This window comes from Manis javanica, chromosome 12, assembly GCF_040802235.1.
Source record: "Manis javanica isolate MJ-LG chromosome 12, MJ_LKY, whole genome shotgun sequence".
Taxonomy (NCBI): Eukaryota; Metazoa; Chordata; class Mammalia; order Pholidota; family Manidae; genus Manis; species Manis javanica.
The window spans coordinates 63,564,318-63,580,694 of record NC_133167.1 but is presented as its reverse complement, the minus strand read 5'-3'; the positions used below and the strand labels follow the sequence as shown (position 1 = coordinate 63,580,694).

General features: G+C 38.4%; 1 protein-coding gene across 4 annotated transcripts in view; it reads left to right on the top strand.

Moving 5' to 3' along the window:
* Positions 1-16,377, top strand: part of ERICH2 (glutamate rich 2) — an 87,733-nt gene that overhangs the window by 26,263 nt on the left and 45,093 nt on the right. Inside the window, exons 2-4 of one of the 4 annotated variants that reach the window (XM_073218706.1) lie at positions 5,237-5,313; positions 7,948-7,978; positions 8,781-8,817. In XM_073218706.1, the coding sequence (XP_073074807.1) occupies positions 8,789-8,817 (29 nt within the window). In that variant the 5' untranslated portion in view covers positions 5,237-5,313; positions 7,948-7,978; positions 8,781-8,788. Of the gene's footprint in view, positions 1-5,236; positions 5,314-7,947; positions 7,979-8,007; positions 8,541-8,780; positions 8,818-16,377 lie in introns of those variants that run through there. The other 3 variants (XM_073218705.1, XM_073218707.1, XM_017666338.3) reach the window with 3 other exon arrangements.

Genomic DNA, 16,377 nt, shown 5'->3' with positions numbered 1-16,377 from the left:
GTTCTGCAGTCTTCAGATCATTTTCAGGTCTAGTTAAATTTGCTGTATTTTCCACTTTTATATGTTTTTGGGAGTTTCCATCTTGCCTTCCTATTCTTCCATCTTTTATCCACTCAGATATCTGAGTGCTTTTGCCTAAGGTCACATAACTGGCCACTGATCATATTTCGAAAGTTAAGTTCGCCACATACAGCTAGTCCAATATTGGACAGTGAAGGTCTAGTTTAATACATTTTTCCCCTTTGCTTTCTTGTTTCCTTCTTTTCTGTTCCATTCATTCAACAAATATTTTGTCAAGCACCAATTTACGTGACACGGAGTGCACTAGAGTTTTTTTTTAAGGTGACTTGAGCATATCTGTTCTTTGTAGTCAAGGAAAACTAGTTGAACTGTTTGGGTCATTGACCAGGGTTTTTACTTGTTGAGAGAGTCAATTTTCCCTTAAAGGCTAGACCTGTATCACACAAAACTCAAGAATTGCTGGGAACCATGTTTTGCCACATGTGTAGGAGATCTGTCTGCAGTGGGTGAGAAGAATGAGGCCCACATGCAGGAAGAAGCTGACATGAACAAGGGAAAGCCCCCACCTGCCCCACCCCTTCTTGAACACAGCTATATACACTGTGTCCTGGCATCCACACAGTTTGGGCATTTAACTGTTGGATTTCAGAACCAGCGTTTCTCTCTTTTTGCATAAGCCACTTTAAGCATGGTTTCTATAATAGCTACCAAGAGTCCAGATTAATATAGTTAAGATGCCAAGAACTAAGCCCTTTCTTTTAAAAATTAGCCCATGATGGCCCACACCCTGCTGTGCCCTGATCCCCAAAGTACATTTTTCTTCACCTAATACACAGAGTAGTTTCAAACATATATAATCACATAATTAAGCCTTTACAAATCACTGTGCATTTTATATATACTTAACCAGATATATTTATTCATCTGATTAATACTACCCATCTTTCTATATAGGTCTTTCAGTACTTTTTTCTTAATACAAATAAATCTATATCTGCTTTTCCTTAACTCTTTTCTCAGAATTCTCTCTCCCAATTATACGGACTTTCCTTTTTAATTGTAAGAGCATTCAAAGCCAATTACACTAGTTTACATCATTTAGTGCTTTTATTAGTTCAGTCAAGATCTGAGTACCTATAAAGTGGTGTGGGACCTACATTCATGAGTAAACACACGTTTGCACTCTCCTTAAACATCTGTTCTGGTTGTCCAGTCATTCTACCACTCTGTAGTTATCTGTCTACATATTGCTTATGGCATTTCCTTGATTGATTCTTTTCTTCCACCTGATTCTTGAATTTTGGTGTTTCCCAGGATTCTATCCTTGGCCTTGCCTTACTCTACATGGACCATGCCATCCATTCTCACTTTTCACAGCTATTCCATACATCATCTTTTCTCTTGAGTTCTCTTTTGTCAATAGAACAGAACAACACTTGATTTCAGATAACCTATAGGCATCTCCAACTTAGAATTTTCAAAAACAAACTCATTATCTCCCAGAATGTGTTCCTGCTCTGGAACCCTCATCCTAGTCATCCAATCTAGAACCACCAAATTCTTTCCTTTTCCCTCACCTCTATGTCCAGTAACTCTGTTTCACCTTTTTGTTCCAAGTGTACCTTCCCACTTTGTACATTGTCATTTTCCCCATGGACTAGGGTCTGGCAATATTTTTTGGCAAAGGGCCAGACAATTAAGTATTTTAGGTTTGGTAGGCCATATAGTCTTTGTCAAAACTATTCAATTCTGCCATTGTAGCTTGAAAGCTACCATTGATGATATACAAATGAGTATTTCTATGTTCCAATAAAATTTCATTTATAAGAGTAGACAACGAGTCATATTTGACCTGTGGTATGTAGTTTGCCAACCCCTGCTCTGGACTATTGTGGTAGCCTCTTAACTGATCTCCCAGCTCCCATTCTCTCAGGCTTACCCTCCACAGAATTTCGTTTCTAAGGTAAATCTGCTCATATGATTGTTCTCCAAATCCCTGGTGATGTTTGCATTGCCTGCTGGTTAAGGTCCAGATCCTTAGTACCTGGCAATTAATGACTTACAATTTACTCCCACATACATAGTGCATTTCATCTGTTACCATGCTCTAACACAGCACTGGCTGACTACTTGGTCTTCACTTGGTTAAATAAATGTGAAAAGCCAAGACAATCTTGCTTCCCATAGCAGGTAGAATTAATCACATCTCACTCTGTGCTCCCATGGGCTATGTTAATTCTAGTATTGTAGCTCTTATTACATGATATCAGGTGTGTTAGTGTGGGGTAAAGCAAAGAATTTCCAGAATCTCCCACCTGGCCTTACCCCATTTACATTTGCCTGTGGCCTCTGGGGCAAGGGATGGAGAGAGACCCCTCTCTCCTCCCGTCTCTTGTGTAATTGGTCTGGTGCCTGTAAGTCACCAGGGACCTGCCCACGGAGTTCCTCCTGGAAGGGATGGGTGGGGACATGAGTGTGTGCTCTGGCAGCAGAGACAAAGAGCACCAAATAGGTTTTTGCTAGCGGGGACCAGGGAGAAAGGAAGAGAGCATGCCCTGGACAGGCCTCCTTGTGAGCAATAAAAGGGTTTCTCCCAACCTGCCTTTCCTTAGGCTGATTTCTGTTCCAGTGGCTCATTTGCCGCAGGCTGGGAGCACTCCTCCCCCCTGGAGCTACAGTTAGCTTCTTTTGGTTTCAAGGAATAGGAGCCATATCAATCAACGTCTCTTTGGTTTCAAATGTCAAAAACAACTCTAGCTTGTTTTGACAAAAAGATAAATTAATTGGCCCATGTTAAACACAGGTTGAACTGGCAATGGGAACTCAAATAACATCAAGGATGGGCCTCTGTCTGCCTTCCTCCCCTTCTCCCACTCTCCTCCAGCGCCCACCTCTCCTTCAGTCTCTTCATCCCTCATCTTGATTCTTCTGTATATTCTGCTTTACTCTCAGACCACTTTTTTTCCTGAAGCCCAGCGCCATGGCTGCTGGGAGCTCTGTATTCATATTTTCCTGCCTCTATGACAGTTCACTTGGAAGAGTCTCAGAGAAGGGTTGTGATGAGTTTCGCTTGGATCACAGACTCAACCTTTGGTCCAGTCACTGTGTTAACTTAGGGATCACTGGATTGCCCAGCCTTGGGACAGCTCTGCTCTTGTGTTCAGGTGGGCTGAATCTGTTAACCACACAGGAGGAAGGAGCTATAGGCAGGCTTACTCTATATTTGGGGGAATATAGCAAATCCAGAAAGCAGGCCTCAGAACTGGATTCTAGAACTGGAAGACTTCAGGGGCAGCTCTGTTGACTGGACCCCCTCTTCCTCTGTCTTTCCAGTTCTGCCTCTACTGCCTGTTGATGCTCCTTGGATATCTCCAGTCTGTGACCTCAGAAGAATGGATTTGATTGATCCTGTTTGGGCAGTATGGAAAATTATACTGGAGCCCCTGAAAAGGGAGCATTTAGTACAGTACTTTGAAGCTTGGTCTGCCCATATATATAGGAAGTTAGTACTTGTTTCCCCTATAAAATCCTGAGCTTCTCTTGTGTCCCCATAGTTTATCACAGACATATCTGATACATAGTGGGTGCTTATCAAATGTTTGTTTTAAATATACATCGAATATTCCATGAAAATTGGGAGCTATCATAACCGTGTTATTCTTACTACCACCGGGACTTTTAAACGACACTGGGAGAGTCTACCTGCAATGGTGTGTTTAACTACTTTTGGATTCATGGATCCAGTTCCAATGTGTGTGTGTGTTGGGGGTGGGGGGGTTCCCCCACACACACACACAACAAAGCAATTCTTGAACACCAGTGATGCCGGGGTTCTTGTTCGCGGAGTCGAAGAATGAACTTCACACACAACCAAGGTAGGAGAGCCAGGGAGAGGCTTTTATTGAGAGATACAGTGAAAGGACAGAGCTCCTGGCTCATGCCAGGAGGGGACAAGAGAGTCCAGGATGGTGCATTGTCTAGGGGATTTATAGATGATTGAGGATTTTTGGGAACTGAGGGCTTAGGGTATGGACTTGTACCACCTGCTCTGCCCTCAAGGTGGGCTGGGTTGTTGTCTGTTTGCAAGGGCTGTTTACAGTGAAGTCAAAGGTTATGCTGGATACCCTTGTAGAACACTCAAACGTTCCAGGCCAAGTTGCTCCTGGCCTTTTGACCCTTAACTGATCTCACTGAAGATGTCTATATTCCTAGTCTGGTATCTTCACCCTAGAGAATTAGTGTTACCTTGACTTTGCAGAATGCTTAACACAGAGTTCCATAGGGACTTCTTTACGTTGTTACATTACTTTGACTGTAAATATCCTGCCCTGCTTTTTCTGGTGGCCCTCACCCTACAGTCCCTGTCTCACCAGCAAGGTGTCACAGAACTTAATTCTGATGCCATCTGCCTGGAGACAACACTAGATTCCCCAGGTTAAGTTCTCTGTTCTACAAGACTGCCCTGTACCCCCTACTCCAGATGCTAGTCTCAAGCCTCGGACTTTATTACCTGTGCTTCTGACCTACCAGCTATAGATTGGAGGTTCCAGCAACCTCCCACTTAGGTTCAATTAAGTTGCTAGAGCTCAGGAAAGCACTTATGTTTACTAGTTTAGTAAAGGATACAAGTTAACCACCAGATGAAGAGATACACAGGGCAAGATCCCAAATAAAGGGGCTTCTGTCCTCTTAGTGCTTGGGGCCTGGCTCTGGGGCATGTGGAGGTGTTCTGGTTCTCCAAGGGTAGAAGTTCTCCCCAACAGAGACACAGGATGCAAGAGAGCGATAAGCTCTTCTTAGGGGTTTATGTGAGGGCTTCATTGCATAGTCATAATTGACTAAATTATTGTCCACTGGCTAACTCAACCTCCAGCCCCTGCCCTTGGGTGGGATCTAAAAGTCTCAATAACATGACAAAACAACCATTTCACCTTAGATCTGCAGTGTTTTCAGGAACTGCAGATGAAGACCAAATATACCTGGAAAATATATATTTGGTCATATGAATGACCAAATACGTATTTCTTACGACTCATTATATTGCACTACCAATGTTCTAAGAGCCAAAGGGTGCACTTGGTAGAGACTCAAAGGACTGATTAAATGAATGTTATGATAAACCATGTTAAGGTTAACTGTAATCAAGAGTAATGAATATACAAAGTGTGCACCTGTATACCATTCTTTCTGAATGCCATGACCTACGTTTGAACAGGTACCACTGAGTAGAGAATTGAAGTACCACAAGACCAACATTGAGCTCACATGCCTATAAGAAATGGATAAACACAGGTACAAATGGTGTTGCAAATTTTAATTGTATTTCTTTTTAAAAAAAATATAAGACTTTTTTTTTCAAAGTTCAAGAGGTACAAATGGACATAAATAAAACACTCCCTCCCACCCTAATCCTGCAGCCATCCTGTTTTCCTCCCCAGATTCAACTAATATTACCAGATTTTTTCTGAAAGCATTTAATTTCAGAGGGATTTTTTTTTTGCATATTGATAGTTATTTGAATACTATACAATGACTGTGCTTCATTTTCTCCACTTATCAGTCACTGCTTTGACTTCACCTGTGTTGTCAATTACTCTGCTTTTACCCTGGAGTCAGTGATCTTTCTAAGCAAGGATCATTACTCTGGGGCTTATGTGTTTTTAAATTAATGAATTGATTAAAAGTACTCAGAGCTAGTCTGCTTATTTCAATCACAGTTAAGCCTCTTTTTGTTGCCTCAGCAATCTTAACCAGCTCATTAAGACATCTTCCCAGTTTTCCTTTAGATAAAACATCAGGTTTCTACTGTGTCACTCCAGTGTGCCAGGTGCTGTGCTGAACACTTTAGCATATCATCCTATTTAATCCTTACAGTGACCCTGTGAAGTTGGCACCATTGTGATCCCAGTTTTACAGATGAAGGAATTGAGGCCTAAAGAAGTTAGATAACTTATCCAAGCTTATGTATGGGAAGTGGCAGAACTGGGATGTGAATCCAGTCTCACTCAAGAACCTCAGCCATTGAGTAATTACTCTGTACTGCCCCCCAAAGAATTCAATTTTATGAAAGGAGATTAAAGGGACATTTCCTAGATGGTGATAAAGCCAGACCTAACAGAGTTTGGGTTTCCATCCAGAGGTAGGATCTGCCTATCCTAGGTTTTTCTTTTACCAGGTGATCATGCAAGAATTACATGCATGTTTCATCCAGGTAAAGGGCAGAATGTAGAAGCCCATATAGAGCTAGAAATCCATAAATCCAGAGCTCAAAAGAAGAGAAGGGCTCTAAATATAAATGGAATGTCAACCCAGACTGTACACAGGATTGTGGAAATCGGTGGAGTGAAAGTATCTCTTGTGAGAGGTCATCTTAGGTTTCTTTTGTTAAGGCCTTGTTGGGTTCATTGTTGTATCGTTTCAGCCTCTGACCTCCATTGTCCTAAAAAATCAGGACTAAAATCTTTCATCTCTCCTAGAGTTTGGTCTGCTACAATGGTTTTTCCCAAAAAATGCCTTGCTTTTCTGATGGACTTAAGCTCTCTGTGAGTGTCTCAAAGGGATAACCAAATTAATAATATATATAGTGTCTGGTACAGCATGGAGAATGTAATCAACGATTCTGTTACATCTTTCTATGTTTATTGATAGTAACCACTCAGGATGGGATGAGGATTTAATAATATGGGTAATTGTTGAACCACTGTGTTTTGCCTGAGGCAAAATTTATATACTACTGTTTTATTCTGGAGTACAAAACCAGTGTAAGGGTTTGATTTTAAAAGAGAAAAACTTAATACAAAATAATGAATCTTCTCTTTTATTGTTCACAGTTTGGCCCTGAATTTTGTATCCCAGAAATCCCTAGGTGTGTAATACTAATGATCTTTTGAAGTCTGGCTTGAGATGTAGGGACAGTGTTTGCAGAAGAGATGGCAAGTGAATTGTTACTTATGAAAAATTTAAGTGTGGCCTCTCTCATACCTAAAAAAAAAAAACAAAACTTAGAGTTGATTTTTCTTTTTACAATTAGAATGAAATTTATCCAGATATGTATAGGGCTAAGTTATAGGAAAATCATTCTATGTAGGGTAACTTAAGAAAGGTGAACATTCATAGAGAAAACAATGTAACTTCATACCATTATATCGAACAATATTAATAAACACATAAGGGGACTTATAAGATAAGGACTTTACTTTAAAATGTATCTGGGTAAAACCAAAGATTAATTCCTAAATGTATTTGTTGAAATATTTTATTAAGAATATAACATTTTGAAATATGGAAAAATGTCTTGTTCTTGCAAGGGTTTTTCATAGCACAGTAAACGTGTTTTTCATAACATGGATGAGCTAGAATGTGGCAGATAGTTTGGTGTACATACTGTTTATATTGCTTTATTTTGTTAAAGTGAATATTTTATTGTGAATTTAAAGTGAATATGAATATTATATGATTATTACAAAATATGTTACAATTTTTTTGTTGTAATAAGCATGAGCCAAGCTGAATTTATGATTTCCAGAGTCAGCTCAGTAGGAAAGGGGAGCCTATAACCCACTGTTGGTTGAATTTGGATCTAGAGCTGAAGTCCAAGGTATTATGTAGAACCAAAAAAGTAACAGAATTAGAGGCTTATTTAACACATCACTTTTCTAACATGAATATTGTTCCTGTAGCTCTTTTTACATAAAATCCAAGGTGAAATCAGGACAAAGGGAAGGGTTCACTTCTCTAGACTTTTCTATTTTTTCATAATCAAGAGTGAGGTTTTTCAGTGAGGATGGAAACAGTGCTACTAAATACATAAACAAAATACATACTTAATATCCTACTGAAAGACTGAGTTCTGCATTCTTTTTATTTATATTGTAAATTTATACAAGTGTTTAGAGACTTCTGAAGTAAATATTTTGTTTCTTGCAGGAATTATCTAGACAAGACAGATGCTGTAAAAGTAAGAGTATATAAACTACTTTTTAGGGTACTTTAGTTCTCTCAGTTTTATATAGGTCATGAATACTTGGCTTTAGTATAAAATTACAGTTGATCCTTAAACAATGCAGGGGTTAGGGATACCGGCTGCCTGTGAAGTCAGGAATCTTTGTACAACTTTAGACTCCCCAAAAATTTAGCTACTAATAGCCTACTGTTGACTGGAAGCCCTGCCAATAACATAAAGTCAATTAACACACATTTGTATGTTATATGTATATATATTTCAAAAAGTGAACTAAAGAAAAAAGGTTTTTTCAAGTTGTCACAGATCTCCAAAAAATTTTCCAATATATTAAAAAAAAAATCTGTGTATAAGTGAACCTGTACAGTTCAAACTCATGCTATTCAAGGATCACCATTTTAGGCTAGATAATAGAAATGTTTATGTAAACTTATGCTATGAATAAATTATTTCAATAACTCAAACTAAAATAATAATGATAATGCTAGTTTTTATATCTGCCTCTATTTTAGGCACCAACTATAGACAGAATGCAGCTTGATAGTTTTTGATCCAAAGGGTAAATTATTTATTACTTAAAAAGATTATTTTGACTACCATTTTATTCTAAATATTAAGAAGATATATCATCTACTGGAATGGCTAAAAGACTTAGCAATTAAATCCTTTGTTATATTGGATGTTATTCAAAAAATGCCTAAATATTTGCCAAGCAGGAATTTTTTTAGGAACATTACTCTTGATAAAATATTGAGGTTTTTTCTCTCTCTCTCCCTCTCTCTCTCTCTCTCTCTTTCAGAAAAAGGGATGATTGAACCAAATGAAGCAATGTCAGAGTAAGAAGATTCCCGGGTTGTGCAGCTGATCTCACAGGCCTTTTAAGCAATTAGAACTAGATAATGCAACCATTTGTCATCCAATTAAATTTGAAACGCCAGTAATGCATGGATTAGCACTTTAGCTTTGCTTCAGTCAAAGCAATTATTACTTAGATAAAAGGATTTTTAAGATGAAAAATGAATTTTGGTGAAAATGTGTATGTCTAGATAATACTTACCTTTTTTAATGCTTAAACCTAAGTATTCTGTATTTTGCTTACATAATTTTAATTGCTCATTCCTTTTCCACTTTGATACTTGCTCATTCCCTTCAGAATATCCTTTTAAATGAATATTTACTTTAAAATTAAACAGATTCCTTATCTATATGAGATGAAACATTACTAATAAATAAGGAAAATAATCACCCCAACTAATTGAAGAGATTGTTAAATAAATCACGCTTCAGTTTCAATTTAGTAGCTAAATATTAAGTACCTGCTTTGTTTCAAGTCACTGATTCTGATATTTCATCAAAGTCCTTCCTGATTTGATCACCTCCACTGACAGAAATATTCTATTTGTTCCATGAAAAATTACACTTTGAAAGTTGATTTTAAAAACACATAGAGATCAAATATTAACAGATGATTGGCCCCATTCAGGTATGATTCTATTCAAATTGATATTATTTTGACTGGGAAAAATTCTACCTTATGCAACATTTAAAATTTCATACTATGAAAGCTAAAAATTAAAGTTAGAGCCCACCTTGACTTTTGCTGTAAATTATATATTAAATAGATAGTCTGTATTAAAGAGAAAGTAATATATAATATATCAATGACAGAGAATCTATGTTTATTTCAGATTGTTTTAGACAACCAGAAAAAATAAACATTCTATTAAGCATATCAGTCTATATGTAAAACATTTAAATATAAAAATCTAAGAAAATTATAGTAGTCTCTGAGGGAAATATATAACTTTAAATGATAATGATGGATGTTAGTATGTCATTAATGAAAATAAATTACTATTGTATCTATGACCACTGATCTTCAGAGACTATAATAAGCAGCATTGAAACTGGAGCACGGGGTGGTCTCTTGAGGTAGTCAAATCCCAGGGATCAATCCAATGCAGCATTGGCCAAAATGAAATGCATAGTGATTACTTGGTCACTCCATCTCATTAGTCATTGCATCTGTTTATCAAATTATTTTTTGCAAGGCAAAAGCATCAGGTTCCCTTCAGTTCATATGGAGAGAAGAATTTCGGTTTGGTTTGGTTTGGTGGTGGTTTGACGTGGGGGAGAAAGAGTGATGGTTAGTGTAGCCAGTAAGCTTCCCAGGTGTGTGACATTGTGACATCAGGTACCTTACCCAAAACTGACGGTAATCGGGGCCAGTCCTGGAAAAAAATATCAAGTAGGAAAACAGAAATCATGGGGGACCTCTGCTTGGGGGGGGAATATTATGACTAACCTACAAAGTTGATGGACTTTTTTTAGTTTATTTTCCATTCCATTCCCCATCCCCTACTGGCTCCATAGTCTGACTGGCAAATGGAATTTGCTATAAGGTCCTATCCAAATTAGGTTAGAGAAAATGAGAACTTTTTTTTCCCTACCAGTTCTTTGCCTTAATCCTCTCATTGATTCTTCATTCTAGTCTGAGCCACACTGAGTGTGTATGTGTACTTTATAAACCAGGAGTTTCAAACCTCTCTGCACACAAAGCCCACATTTTTCATTTCCTTTTTTCCCCATGGATCCCATGTTTGAAAGATTTTGTCCACCCAATAAATTGCACCTAATTAACAGTTTTAAGCAATAAAAGTAAAATCTATCTTTAATGGTGGTCATTGTTTATATAGATCTTGTGCTTTCAGTCTCTTGGTTTTTTGGTCATGCTGTTAAGCATACTTAAAGATGTGAGGGGGAAATGGCTGAAGCAAATCCACAGCACTCAGTTGTAGCTGAAAAATTATAGGTTATTCCATATTCATGTTTTATCTTAGCTAAAATGAATGACACTTTTTATTTCCGTTTTTATATTGTAAGTAAATACTTCTTTGGACACAGACTAAGATTGGCAAGCAAACTTTATACCTCACCAACACAAGTCTCTTTAAATGTAGCTAAGACATTCTCAGAATAAGTTTTAGTTATACTTTTAAAATAAAATTTAAAATAAAAACTTCCTGAAAAAATATTAATTTCAATAGAAATTTTGGGGCATTTCATAAATATGCTGAATGCTCTTAACCTAGGTTTTAGTACTGTTCCTTAGTGTGTTATCCACCCTCTAGTGTAAATATGTTCTGGTGGGACATCTAACTTGACTAACTTTCCAACCTTGGTAGACACTAAAATAAATACCTTCCAATTCCAAGGGATATTATACAAAGTAAAAATTTGAAACTTTCCTCAGTTGTAGCTATTTAAATTAAACAGACCTTTTAGAGTATACAGGTAATCTCTTTTTTTTATATGGTTAGGAACATTATTACCATAAAGAACACTTTCTCAAATGGAGGCCAATAGATTATAGTTGAAGAGGTTGGAATTTTGGCCTTTGATTTTTTTTTCTTTTTATTCATTTTATTATCATTAATCTATAATTACATGAAGAACATTATGATTACTAGATTCCCCCCTTCACCAAGTCCCCCACACACACCCCATTACAGTCACTGTTCATCAGCATAGTAAAATGCGGTAGACTCACTACTTGTCTTCTCTGTGTTGCACATCCCTCCCTATGCACCCCCCACCATTATACATGCTAATTGTAAGGCCCCCTTTCTTTTTCCCTGCCCTTATCCCTCCCTTCCCACCCATCCTCCACAGTCCCTTTCCCTTTGGTAACCATTAGTCCATTCTTGGGTTCTGTGATTCTGCTGCTGTTTTGTTCCTTCAGTTTTTCTTTGTTCTTATACTCCACATATGAGTGAAATCATTTGGTACTTGTCTTTCTCCACCTGGCTTATTTCACTGAGCATAACACCCTCTAGCTCCATCCATGTTGTTGGAAATGGTAGGATTTGTTTTCTTCTTATGGCTGAATAATATTCCATTGTGTATATACACCACATCTTCTTTATCCATTCATCTACTGATGAACATTTAGGTTGCTTCCATTTCTTGGCTATTTCCAACTGGATAGGGGTGCACCTGTCTTTTTCAAACTAGAGTACTGCATTCTTAGGGTAAATTCCTAGAAGTGGAATTCCTGGGTCAAATGGTATTTCTATTTTGAGCTTTTTGATGAACCTCCATACTGCTTTCCACAATGGTTGAACTAATTTGCATTCCCACCAGCAGTGTAGGAGGGTTCCCCTTTCTCCGCAACCTCGCCAATATTTGTTGTTGTTTGTCTTTTGGATGGTGGCAATCCTTACTAGTGTGAGGTGATATCTCATTGTGGTTTTAATTTGCATTTCTCTGATGATAAGCAATGTGGAACATCTTTTCATGTGTCTGTTGGCCATCTGAATTTCTTCTTTGGAAAACTGTCTATTCAGCTCCTCTGCCCATTTTTTAATTGGATTATTTGCTTTTTGTTTGTTGAGGTGTGTGACCTCTTTATATATTTTGGATGTCAACCCTTTATCGGATCTGTCACTTATGAATATATTCTCCCATACTGTAGGATACCATTTTGTTCTATTGATGGTGTCCTTTGCTGTACAGAAGCTTTTCAGCTTGATATAGTCCCACTTGTTCATTTTTGCTTTTGTTTCTCTTGCCCAGGGAGATATGTTCATGAAGAAGTCGCTCATGTTTGGCCTTTGATTTTTTAAAACTGTGTATGAGAAAGACTACAGAAAGTGAGCAAAAGAGTAATTCATATTTTGATGTTAAAATGATTTGGCCAAATCTCATATCTATTTTTATGGGATGTTTACTGCTTCCGAATAGTAATATCCCATTTATCTTCAAGCCACTGAGTATGTATGATTCCTCCATGTTGTATCATTAAGATTATTAAAGGTATTTCCAATTATTTAAATATTCAGAACTGTACTAGCTAAATTCTACTTCTTAGGGATATAACTTGTTAGTATATAAGTACTTTGTTTCATAGATTCTAAAGCACACACATTTCCCTCATATTTTAACATCTCTTAAAGTTGATGCATCTTAAACTTCAAGCTCTACTCCAAAGCCACAGTAATCAAGACAATTTGGTACCGGCACAAGAACAGACCCATAGACCAATAGAACACACAAGAGAGTCCAGATATAAACCCAAGCATATATGGTCAATTAATATACGATAAAGGAGCCATGGACATACAATGGGGGAAATGACAGCCTCTTCAACAACTGGTATTGGCAAAACTGGACAGCTACATGCAAGAGAATGAAACTGGATTATTTTGTAACCCCATAAACAAAAGCAAACTCAAAATGGATCAAAACCTGAATGTAAGTCATAAAAACATAAAGCTCTTAGAAGACAACAGGCAAAAATCTCTTCACTATAAACATGAGCAATTTTTTCCTGAACACATCTCCTTGGGCAAGGGAAACAAAAGCAAAAATGAACAAATGGGACTACATCATGCTAAAAAGCTTCTGTACAGCAAAGAACACCATCAGCAGAACAAAAAGGCACCCTACAGTATGGGAGAATATACTTGTAAATGATACATCTGACAAGGAGTTAACATCCAAAATATATAAAGAACTCACACACCTCAACACCCAAAAGGCAAATAACCTTATTAAAAAATGGGCAGAGGATATGAGCAGACAATTCTCCAAAGAAGAAATTCAGATGGCCAGCAGGCACATGCAACGATGTTCCACATCACTAATCATTAGGGAAATGCAAATTGAAACCACAATGAGATATCACCTCACACCAGTTAGGATGGTTGATGTAGAAAAGACTAGGAACAATAAATGCTAGCAAGAATGTGGAGAAAGGGGAACCCTCCTACACTGCTGGTGGGAATGTAAACTAGTTCAACCATTGTGGAAAGCAATATGGAGGTTCCTCAAAAAACTAAAATTAGAAATACCATTTGACCCAGAAATCCACTCCTAGGAATTTACCCAAAGAAAACAAGTTCTCAGATTCAAAAAGACATATGTACCCCTATGTTTATTGTAGCACTATTTACAATAGTCAAGATATGGAAGCAACCTAAGTGTCTATCAGTAGATGAATGGATAAAGAAGATGTGGTACATATACACAATGGAATATTATTCAGCCATAAGAAAGAAACAAATCCTACCTTTTGCAACAACATGGGTGGAGCTAGGGGATATTATGCTCAGTGAAGTAAGTCAGGCAGAGAAAGAAAAATACCAAATGATTTCCTTCATTTGTGGAGTGTAACAAAGAAGCAAAACTGAAGGAACAAAATAGTAGTAGACTCACAGACTCCAAGAAGGGACTAGCAGTTACCAAAGGGGAGGGTTGAGAGAGGGTGGGTGGGGAGGGTGGGAGAAGGGGGTTGAAGGGTATTATGATTGGCACACATGGTGTGTGTGTGTGAGTCATGGGGAAGACAGTGTAGCACAGAGAAGACAAGTAGTGACTCTGAGGCATCTTACTATACTGATGGACAGTGACTGCAGTGGGGTATGGGGGGGTCTCTATAATAAAGGTGAATGTAGTAACCACATTGTTTTTCTTGTGAAACCTTCATAAGAGTGTATATCAATGATACCTTAATAAAAAAAAGTTGATGCATTTTATACTTAAACTTGGCAATGCTTTTTCTTTTCTAAGCAGTATTTTTAATAAATAGGTGGTATCTTAAATTCAATGAAATACTGTAAGTCATGGGGGGAAAAGGGCAGGAAAACTCTTTTATCTAGACTAGATGTTAGTGCATATAAAATCTGGTAACCTCTTATGGCATAATAAGAACCTCACCATGCTAGAAATTGAATACTTAAATGACTTCTAAACTTTTCGTATATAGAGTTTCTTCTTGGATGCTTTCTTTCACAATTAGAAAACCAGGAGGGCAGAGAGAGAATGAATGTAAATCATCTTTGTTGTGCATTGTCCATTATCAGAGAGGGATTTTGCTTTAGCAGCATATACTGGGGAAATGATCAGTCCATACCTTCCCACCCATAGTATTAAGAATATAACAAACTGTTCAGCCTATTTTCTTAATCACTTTACAAGACTACTAACTCAACTACTAACATTCTGGATTCACATTTCAATGGGGAAAACACAAAACCACCATAACTTTGGGGAAAAAATAATACTTTACTTTTTTTATATCTTACCATGCAAACTAGAAGTTAAATTTCATTTTTAGGGCAGAACCAAGATGGCGGCGTGAGTAGGACAGTGGGAATCTCCTCCCAAAAACATATATATTTTTGAAAATACAACAAATACAATTAATCCTAAAAGAGAGACCAGAAGACACAGGACAACAGCCAGACTACATCCACACCTGCGAGAACCCATTGCCTGGTGAAAGGGGTAAGATACAAGCCCCGGCCTGGCGGGACCCAAGGCCCCTCACCCCAGCTCTCGGCAGGAGGAGAGGAGTGGGAGCGGGGAGGGAGAGGGAGCCCAGGACTGCTAATCACCCAGCCCCAGCCATCCGCACCAGAGAACAGACACAGTGCATGTGTGGGGTGCTGGAAACTAGGGAAACAGGGCAGCAAGATCTTTGAGCGGGTCCTGAAGCTGGCACCCCTGTGACAAAGAAAAGCGAGTGCTTTTTGAAACTCTTAAAGGGACAGGGACACCACAGCTGGACAGAAGCATCCTGGGTCACAGTTCAGCAGCTGGAAATTCCAGGGAACTCCGGGCACACTAACCCCCTGGGCAACAGCTCTAAGACCTCTCATGGAGGTAAACAGCCAAACAGCCCCCCGTACATTACCCCTCCAGGGCCCCACCATAGCAGAGCAACAGCCTGAGGCTGGCCACACCCACAGCAAGGGAGCTTCCTCCATAGTGGCCAGGCAAGATACAGAGACCCAGTCTACACGCAATTGCCCAACACAAGCCACTAGGAGTCACAGTTGTCCCAGTAAAGAGGCCAGGAGCAAGTGGAAAGCCTTACTCTCCCAGCTGACAGAAAGCCAATAGCTCACCACTGCACCTGTCAACATGAAAAAGCAAAAAAATTTGATCCAGACAAGACTAACCAAGACAGCTTCGACATCTGCTACATCTTCCCCTGAAAAGGAACCCGGGGAGATAGATTTAACCAGTATTCCTGAAAAAGAATTCAAAACAAAAGTCATAACCATGCTGATGGACTTGCAGAGAAAATATGCAAGAACTAAGGAGGGAGAATACAGAAATAAAAAAAGCTCTGGAAGGACTTCAAAACAGAAGGGACGAGATGCAAGAGACCATTAATGGACTAGAAAACAGAACAGGAACACAGAGAAGCTGATGCAGAGAGAGACAAAAGGATCTCCAGGAATGAAAGAATTTTAAGAGAACTGAGTGACCAATCGAAACAGAACAATATCCTCATTATAGGGGTACCAGAAGAAGAAGAGAGAGAAAAAGGGATAGAAAGTGTCTTTGAAGAAATAATTCCTGAAAACTTCCCCAAACTAGGGGAGGAA